Below are 10,413 nucleotides of genomic sequence, written 5' to 3'. Positions count from 1 at the left end.
GTTTGTCTCTGCAGTCTTGTCATCAACATCTATGCCACATTGATATCAGGTCAACAATACATGTCATTTTTCTACATCACCAAGATTAAACTACTTGAATAGATTTAATCATAATTGAACGAGGATAGCCAAGTTTCTCCAGAAGGAAACATCAAACCCTTGGGAAAAAAGTAATTGGGTGTAACAGTCGCCCACCAGGTGTTACTAATTCATGTGATATAATGCGTTCATATTTTAGGGTGTAGTACTAATACATAAAACACACACTATATATGTGTGGACGACAGATACATGTTTCAGGGTGTAATATTAGTATACAGAACACATACTATAACACCTAATTAACATTTTTCCGTTTAATACTTGTATTATGTACATATGTATGCATTTTTCAATAATACTTTTATTTTCGGTACACATCTTAAATACTCGGTAAAATACTCTTTTAAAAAACAAACATACAATACATATATTATACACGAACATACATATTTTTCACGTTTAATACACATGTTTTTTACACAATTTTAAATAATACAAACAAAATTCACATATTATAACTGTATTTTTTACATATTATTAAATAAAAATAATATATATTTAAATATTTAAATATATTATATTAAAGTATTATATAACAGCCAAACTTTTCCATTCCGTATTTTACTAACTAGGCTATGACATGCGTGGAACAGCATTTCTCCAAACTTTTAATGTAGGTTCATATTCCAAGGGCTATAAACGACCGCAATAGATGAATGCAAATATAACATCTAACAAATCAACACTACTCCATTCCATCTCAAAATCAGTCCACCCACAGTTTAAGAAGTAGAGATATCCGAACTTTAGCAATAGACTTGGAACAAAATGAGAAACAAAGGGTGTCTCAAAAGACAGCACCAACCAAATGGAGCATACTATTTTCTTAGCTCAAAATCCGACCTTCACAGAATGAACACACTACATGTCTAGAAGACTATAACCTTTATCTGCATGGCCTGTTGCAGTTACTGTAGAAGAAAGGAACATAACAAAAACAAAGACCTCCATCCAACATTCTTGAATATTAAAAATGGTAAACAAATGCGAGAAGTGAGAGCGGCGCTTCTCAATGGTAAACTAGCCCAAAACCTAATAATTGCGGGTTCAAGTCGCAAAAGCAATCTCTGTAAATGGCTGTGTTACTGTCTTGCCTCCCCAAACCTTGCATCAGTAAGAGTCCCGTGCACTGGGTCACCCTCTTTTTACAAGAATGTGGGAAATCAACTGCACTGAACACTGTACATACCATACCTCCCACCTACATCTCTATTTTAAGGATTCCACAACAGAGCATCAAAATATGCCCTCCTACATCTCTATTCTCAGAATTCCACAACAGAGCATCAAAATAAGCTCCTAAGTCGAGGAACACTATCTACTTCACCCACCCCCTCCTAAAATATATATAAAAAGGACACCTGTACCATGCGATTTGAATACAAAGAGAGGCTTGCTTACAAGTTTTTTTTCCAGAGAAACATGAAATTAAGTAAAAACATATGAACCTAAACTACTAAACTTACCCGAATCATATATATGCCCTTTAACACCAACTTTATTCGCTTAAGATGTTGCATTCACTCATAAGTAAAAGCACAAGTAGAAAAGAACCCAACAATTTCGCAATCCAACAGAATGCCTTCTCAAATCCCTTTTCTTCTCTAAACTCTGTTTCTCACATCTTCACATGGTTTAGCATCAACTCAGCACAGACTCAGAATTCATGTGAGTACCATTTCCTCCATCACGACTGTTAGATGCTCCTATGGGCATAGACCGCTGTGTGAAATCCAACAACATCTGTCTCTGGTGCTCATCAGTGTGAGGAAGGCTTGCACGCAACAGCTCAACTGGCATTTCACGACTAAAAGATATGGCTGTATCTGCACCAATAACAGGCACATTTGGAGGGGCCTCCATTAGCCGTGACTGCATTATACTATCATATTTATTTACACAATACTTTGTCAGAAGGCCAAAGAATTCATCAAAGGAGGCCTGCCAAAGTGCCCGATTGGTCACGTTGTAGTTGCTTGCAGCATGAGGATCAGTTAAGAGTTCAGTTGCCCTCTCAAGAACTGAATTGAGAATAAGAGAGGCCCCATCTCCTGCGGGGCTTCCAAGGGGGCGAAGCGGGGGTTGCTCTGAGGAACAAACCACTGCTGCAAGACAGGCACTAAGTGCACCAAGGTCCATACCTCGAACACATGATGAAACAACCCTTGCAAGGATATTTGAAATTTCTGCAGTCCGTGAATCAGAAGGGAGGGTACCAAACAGGAACCTCAGATGACGAAAGATGGCCATACAGACTATTCGCATGAGCTCACCACCTGGAAAAAGAAGCTGCAGGTACTTTGCTAGGAGCTTCCGGCCCTTGGGAAGAGAAACTAACCTTAGGAATACAAGATCATCCTTAGGGACAGGCCCAACTGTGTGGCCATTGTTGCCAAGTGGGTCAACCAATTGAAGAGATGTTGCAAGCCCTTCCAACAAGGCCTGCCGCCTACGCTTCAACTGTATTCCACCATCTTGGAGTTGATTGAACTGTAGAAAGCGATCAATGTCATCCACATCTAGGAGAAGACATAGCCCATCCTCAATTGTAACTCTAGCAGCAAGCATTGGCTCCTGCTCTAGTGGCTTCTCAGAAACCTTTTGTTCAGTGTTGCCAGGACTAGATGAATTTGGAGGCTCAACTTCAAGAAGAGGGCGAGGCCTGCGTATTGAAGAGAAGGGAACCCTCCCAAGAGCATCTACCTGGAGAAAAGCATGTGGCTCAGTATTAGCTCGTGCTCGAGGAGGAAGATCCCTTAAGTTAGTTGGGCAGAAATGATGTTTCAACTTTGACCCAGCAGATTTTCTTGCAAGGCAATACTGGTGGTAATAATCATCCACATATGGGTCATTGCTGTGTGTAGCAGCTAGCTGCATTCGGAGTATACTCTCAATTTCATCAGCTGTCATATACTTGGACCTAAATTGTGGCCACCCACCATCACTCCTATGGCTACTTGTATCAAAGCCATATTGAGAAAAACGCATATTTAGTCTAACTTTCTGAGCTGATTTTGGCCTTTGATCTCGAGGATCACCCATACCGAGCATTGCTTCAAACTTGCTCATCAAGGGCGGGGATGGAGAAAGATGGGGGTTAAATAGTTGAGACTGCATCACTGACAACTGGTTAAATGATGGCTGAACTGGATGGTGCAGTCTAGGAGGTTGTGGCTGTGGCTGTGGCTGATGCATCAATTGTGGAGGCATTAGGCCATTCTGATGAGATAACTGTTGTTGCAATAAATTGTTTAAAAGACTGGGATGATCTCCATATGCGCCACTTTGGTTGGCCCATTGCTTTAGGGGTCGGCTATTAGCGGAGATACCAGAAGTAAGCTGAGGCAAATTTCCACCAAAATGTGATCCATGAGGTAATCCAGTCATTTGAAGTTGAGAGTTAGAGTAAGGAGAGTGGTTTGGTGAAGATAATCCCCCCTGGGGTCCACCAGCAAGATATGGGTTCAGGTGGCTTGATTGGCGGTTTGGCGAAGCCTGCTGAGAGATGCCACCTGGGGGAGGATATGAAGTGAAACCAGATTTTGGCACCAGAATTGGTTCACTGGAAAAATGTTGATGATGATGCGGCTGCTGCTGCTGCTGCTGCTGTTGGGGCTCAGGATATGAAGAAGTTCTGTACAAAGCCAATGATTCTGTGGGACGTGCAGAAGAAGAAAACGGTTGTGAAGACCATCGTTTCCCATCCTGAAGGCTTTCAGCATCCAATATATCTTCATCAATCCAGTTAGGGAAATGTTCCTGTGCCCATTCAGCAGCAGATGAACCTGAAAGAAACATGTCCTTATTAGAAAGTTTATAAACATCAACGTACAATATATTCAATAAGAAGTCCTCAAAGACACAACAGTGCCTTCACTTTAAAGAAATTTTCATGATGAATTGCGAGCATGGTATAGTTACTACTGATATCTTGTAACAGAAACAATAAACTTAACATTCATCGATATTGGACTTCAACTCATTCTAAACACGGGATACGTCTAGTTCAATTTTCATCATTGCTAAAATACACTAGAACTTTTCAACAGGATAGAATGATGAACATGTCAAAACCAAACGGTCAAAAGTAAATATTTTCACTCTAGGTTTCACGTCATAACATAGCATAGATCCAACCTAACAGGAACTTACTTGAATATCCTAGCTACATCTATAACTTACTTTACTAGATTTCAGCAGCAACCATTAAATAAGAATAAATGCAGATGATTAAAAAAAATGAAGGCTTTGCAATCAACCGAAAGGAATTGAGTCTATACAGGACCAGGTTTGAGGCAGGGTTACAGCAACATAGCAAAAAGAGAGATGCAACATTTTCACTCACTTTCTCTGGATCCTCTATCCCCAATTACTCCAGCACGCCTTGTTCCACTAACATCTTTGTTTAACTGCAACAGAAGAAAAAAAATATGTGACTTAGAGCACAAAAACAAGAGGAGACATTTGGTATCTGACACCACCAACCAAAATTAGTTCTTTATATAAACAATTCCAGACAGATAACAACTATATTCACTAGACCTAAGCCTCAGGGTACAAGTCTATAACTAAAACCCAATTAGCCTATATATATCCAACTGTAGGTTATTTGACTTGATAGTGCTCCAATAAGAATAATCATATCAAACCCCAAAAACCACCATAGACAAATAACTAAGATGTAAAAGAGAAATAATAATACAGACATCTAGAATTTAAAAAATATCTTTTAAGAACAGAAATATATAAAGACCGAATGATAAAGTTAAAAACTGTAACAAAAGGCTTATGTGTTGCCGATTTGAAACTAAGATATCATTCTTCCACACTTGTTACTATGCACAATTTAAGCTCTCAACCCATAAATATAACAACAACAACAGATGTTCAGGGGAAACAATTATTCACAGTTACCAGGATGTCCAAATCACAGTGCGGCTCCTATGACTAACACTATGCAATGAATTGTGTCCTAAACATAAGACAACTCAGAAAGGATATGCCTAATGACGCTGAAACAGGTCTCAAGAAGAGGAATGCTGCACTACAAAAAGATATATCCAGGTCCATCAGCGGCAGTACATTTTCATTCACATTTTATTGGATCATGAACTCCTGACAAGCTCCAAACAAACAGGCTCCATTATCAGAAGCCTGAGGGATAGTCAGAACTATGTTCCTTTCACTTCTCGTCATGAAACTATCAATCCCAATTACTAGTATATAGTCCACAATCAAGTTAACTTAACTTATAGGCATTAAGGAACAAAATGAAATATTAGATTATGAAAATTAATGACTTCAACATTACCCCCCAAAAAAAAAATCTTTAAAGCATATACAGGGTATTCAATCACAAGAATAGAAAGATTGAGAACAAATACAAGACAAGAGTCATTCGATTTTTTGGAGAAGAAACACACTTTTATTATGTAGAAGAAAAAATGAGCACTACAGTCGACTTAAAGTCCACCCCTACACATGAACTTATGTACAGCACAGGAAGCCAAAGATAATCACATTCAACCTAACTTATAATGAACACACAGCTGCCTTCCAGTCTATATAAATAGCACAAAAGGAAGGGTCCCTATATTCATCTGTAACTGATCATGCCCATAGAGAAGCCCAAAACCAAACTGTCTCCCGAAGTTCTCCCCAGCAGGGCCCTTAATATCTTCAGAAACATCTCTCCAACCATGATGCCTCAATAACTGCCACGCACATAAGCCTTTCACTTTCTTCCCTCTCCCTAACACTTCCTGTTCTTCATAAGGTATAGCAAAAATCCTCTGGGGACTACCCAGCTCGGCCTCACCTCTAAGAATACTCTATGCCACAAATATCATGCAACATGACAGAAAGGAAGGCATGCGCAACACCTTCTCACCCCTTTTTGCACAAGATGCACCAATGTGAAGGTAGGTCCATTCTAGGCCTTCTTTGAAATATCACATGTATTGACCTTCCGATGTGCCACAATCCCAGAAAAAACCTTCACTTTAAGTGACACCTTTTACTTCCAAATCTGCCGAAAGGAGATAGCATCTACATTATCACTCAAGTACCTGCCAAAAGATTTGCATGATAACTTATCTGAACATCCTAGCTCATTTTCTTATATCAGCCCTGTGTGGAGACACAAATGCACCCTTTCCAGGATCAGCAACAAAGCTGACAGCTATCCCACTTCCTGCTCATTCAAATTCCTTCCAAACCCAATATTCCGTAAATGTAAGAACCACCAGCCTTGAGATAAAAACATTGTGATACCTTGGTAACAATACAGCATAGGAAACAGAGTTCCCACAGATTGCAGCAACTTGAAAAAGATTTGACCCCTTGAGAAATATGCTTTGACAGACTTCTGCTAGAGCTCTGAACTAATTTTCATCAACAAGTGCCATAAGCCTCTTCTTCTAGGGTGAGAATCTCCAAAGCCACTGCCCTAACAAAACTCTTTTTTTTTATCACTAAGTTACCAATACTCGGGCCCTCTTCCAACATGGGAATCTTCAAAGCCACCTTCTTTACAACCAGTTGCCAAATACTAGTGGCTCTTGGATTATCCCCAATGGGAGACCCAAATGTTCATTGGCCAAAATCCCACTCCACAGCCCAAAGAATCAGCCGATAATTTAACCTTTTCTTAAACAAAAATGTGTCACAATAATGCAAAACTACAAAAACGGTGAAGTGAATGGATCAAATAACAGGAGCAATTGAGCCATATACTATTGGTGAGACTTAAACCTAAGGCCTAGTATCTTCTCTTCTGCTTGAGGAGGGCAGTAGAGACACTACAGCATTGTCCCCTCAAGTATATATTATGAGATCCTTCAATCACCTAAGATTCATTTTTCTTTATCAGTTGGTCTATACTCCGGCCACCACCAATGAGGATGTTGCTATTGCAACGCTCCAAACTACTCACCCAACCCACCTTTTAATACCCCAAAAAAAAAAACCAAAAAACTAAAAACAAAACCTGTAGTCTATCCCTCCATGAAATACCTAGGGCACCGACACTACCACAGCTATGGCCACCGCCGTCCAAAGTCTAAGAATATATATACCACACTTCACGTCGTATATTGGTGGCTTGGAGGGAAACACCACACTTCATGTCATATCTTAACATACACAAATTCAAAAACGATGAAATAATTCAAATCCTTATTTTACCAATAACTGAGTTGCCAGCATGTTTTTTATAAAAGAAATTAGGAGAAATATAAGACTCGTTGAAATAAAACACAGGAATCTAGGAGATGCTAAACACTATTTTCCCCACATTCATCTTGGTTCCCAAAGTACACAGCTCACATTAAGGCCATTATTTTACATATACTTAATTGTATTCCATGCATATCATTAGTAAATTCGCAATCTTGGAATTCCCTCACTCATTGTGAAAAAGAAAATTGAACACAAAACATCATAACTAATTCAGAAGATCCTTCATGTTAATCCAGAATATTAAACAAAATCATGCATTTTGACCACCTGCATCATCAAATCTGTAGTAAACTAACCTTCTCAAAGGTTAAGGACAGATCATCAATATCAGATAGAGATACGTCACCCTGCCAATAAGAAAACAACAGTCAGTTCAACCAATTGGAATTTCTTGCACTTGGGCATTATCAATCAATATCAAAATTTACACCCGCCCCCTTCCTGCCATTGAACACCTACTACAGTGAAAATTTAGGAAGAGAAGAGTTTCTTTCTTTTGTCATTTATTCCACAAACAAAGGAAACACCTAAATCTCCTGCAAAAAACAATGAAAATCTACACAACTATAAAAATTCACAGAAAAGCTTATCTAATCAAATTTCCAGCAAGGAATAAATGGAGTAGTAGACCAGAAAGGAAGAATAAGCAGAGGCCAGTAAGGCAACAAAAAAGGGTATTCATCTCTCAGCACAAACATGATGACAGAAGCAACACTTCTTGAAAGTATAGAAACGAAGACAGCCACACTTCTAAATCTTTTTATGAGGTTATAACATCAAACATATATAAGTAACAGCATGCAAAGGAAGCAATAGATCCACACCCAAAAAAACCTAAATGAGTTTCTTAATCAAAATGCATAACCCAATTTAATTGAATACAAATGAAATCTTTCATAAATCTCCCAACAAGTACTGTTGTGACTTAAAAGGTCTAAGACTCTATCATGCAATTTTGAAGCAGAGGAAATTCCTAAAATTTTGAAAAAAGTCACAAAAAAAGAAATATGATTTCATGACATCAAGTCCATATAACTTCCAAATACTAAATAAAGACATTCAATACCCAAAAATAATAAAAAGTTGTTCCGAAGCGATTGTCATAAAAATCAGTGAAGAAAAAGGTTTAACCTGTTCTCTATCATATAGAAACTCCTCCTCATCAAACCCAACTGGAGCCTCCTCTTCATCTAAACCTCCCAACTCAACTTCCTCAACAGAATCTTTACCAAAAAATGCATATTGTGATGCATCAAATACCGCATCTCCTGCACAAAGAAAGAACTCAAAGTCAAAAGAAGAATTAAATGATGCTCCAAATAATTGCATCGTGGAGGAGGAAAAAAAATCACCTTTCCAATAAAGCACCATGCCACTATATATTCAACAAGCCAAACAACTCATGAAAAATATATTGCTGCGTAAAACACATTTACACATAGAATTGAAACTTGTATGCAATTAACTACATAATTGATTAAGTTGGGGATTTCTTATTTTTAAGGAACTATTATGAAGTATGGAAACCTCAGATTGACTCTGAGTCTTACTAACATTCTTTTCATTTGAAAGACATTACTGAAATCATATTTATACTTTCAAGTATTAACTGCAACAAAATATAGGTGAGCACCGTCCAAAACTTATTCAAAGCTTAATATGAAAAACAAAGTAGGTTATAGCTACAATTAAACAACAACGCATCAAAAAGAGTCCAAACACCAAAGTGAACAACACAACAGAGGGTGGCCGAAAACCCTTTGAATTCAACAATCCACACTATTCCTTTTGGCTTATAGTAATCAGTAGCAAATTCCAATAACCAATTCACGGTTTAAATTTTCTCAGTTTTCTCAGCAGCTAAACAGAACCCAGATCTATAAAACAGACTACAACCCACAAACGCAAAGCAAAGCAGGAAAAAATAATAATAAAAGAAGAATCTCAGAAAGCTAAGAGAAGCGAACCTGAGGTATTAAGTTGCAATTGGTTGAGATCTTGAGGGACGGAGCAGGTAGCCTCTTGAACACTACCCCTACTCTCAAACCCTTCCATATCCTACACTCTTCTATATCTCCACTGTATATTTAAATCTAATCAAAGAACACGAAAACAGAACTGAACCCAGTAAACTAAAACCCTCACAATAATCAGTAACTGAATCTCCGAAGCAAAATTTGCATCTAAAAAAAGAGAAGCAAAAACCCTTTAAGCTGAAATTTGTGCAAGGTTTCTGCTAAGATGGTAACAGAAAAGCTGGTGAGAAGATCTGTACAGTGGGTTGGGTACAGGTATTCATGGCTTTGGCAAAGCCTTCTTTTTTCTGGGTTGGATTTGTAAGACGAGATAACCCTAGGCAGGGGATAAAGATTGAGTTTTTTTTTTGAATAAGTTTTTTTATTATTTATTAACTGGAATTGGATCGGGACTTTTTTTTGGATCGGGACTGATAAAATAAAGAGAGGACGGTGAGGTGACAATATATTTATATATTTCTGAGAATGGTTATTGTTAAAAAAACTCGTTGTTCAAAATGTTAGAGCATTTTCACTTATTTGTCATGGCAAAAGATAAAAAGAGTCAAATTTGTTACTATTTATATAAATAGTGTATGTCTTAGTCATTTTTTTGTTAGTTTTCCATCCATTGTCATGGTAATCCAAGAATAACTACTATTCACATGGGATACGAGAAGAGGAATTTGTATATAGTTTTGGTGTGAAAAGTGAAGAATATGGTTATGTATTTATAATTTAAAAAAATTTTGAATTTTTTGGTATTTTTTTAGAATCTTTTTCGATCGTTTTTAAAAAAATTCGTTATTGACATCACAGTCCTTAGACAACAGCTCGGGTTCTTCTTGCCTTCGGGCTTGCCAGGACTTGGTGGAGCCCACGCCTTGCCTAAGCTGTTTTGTATCGCTGGAACTACATTTGCATTTCTTACCAGGGCCGGGCTATCCGTTGGAAGTGCTCTTAAAAGACAAAAAAAGGCAGAGAGTGGTAATGAAAATGCTCTTTTTCTTTTCTTTTCTTTTCTTTTTTTTTTTTTTTGTTGGTTTTGTTGTATGGC

The 10,413-nt window shown here is 37.9% G+C and overlaps 1 protein-coding gene across 1 annotated transcript; it reads right to left on the bottom strand.

Moving 5' to 3' along the window:
- On the bottom strand, positions 773–9,907 carry LOC18778527 (protein PAT1 homolog 1). The gene is made up of 5 exons (XM_007213923.2): positions 9,309–9,907; positions 8,473–8,609; positions 7,638–7,688; positions 4,448–4,511; positions 773–3,887 (listed from the first exon to the last, which is right to left on the bottom strand). The coding sequence occupies exons 1-5, from the start codon at positions 9,394–9,396 to the stop codon at positions 1,744–1,746; spliced, it is 2,484 nt and encodes an 827-aa protein (XP_007213985.2). The 5' UTR covers positions 9,397–9,907; the 3' UTR covers positions 773–1,743.

Source organism: Prunus persica, chromosome G4 (genome assembly GCF_000346465.2).
Source record: "Prunus persica cultivar Lovell chromosome G4, Prunus_persica_NCBIv2, whole genome shotgun sequence".
Taxonomy (NCBI): Eukaryota; Viridiplantae; Streptophyta; class Magnoliopsida; order Rosales; family Rosaceae; genus Prunus; species Prunus persica.
This window is presented reverse-complemented; position numbering and strand designations above follow the sequence as displayed.

Bases quoted from the DNA above. Each gene is read 5' to 3' on its own strand.
- LOC18778527 (XM_007213923.2), bottom strand. From the start codon at position 9,396: ATGGAAGGGTTTGAGAGTAGGGGTAGTGTTCAAGAGGCTACCTGCTCC. The intron at 8,610-9,308 runs GTTCGCTTCTCT...TTCTTTGTGCAG, and splicing joins ATTGCAACTTAATACCTCAG to GAGATGCGGTATTTGATGCA. The intron at 3,888-4,447 runs GTGAGTGAAAAT...TGTTTCTTTCAG, and splicing joins GGATAGAGGATCCAGAGAAA to GTTCATCTGCTGCTGAATGG.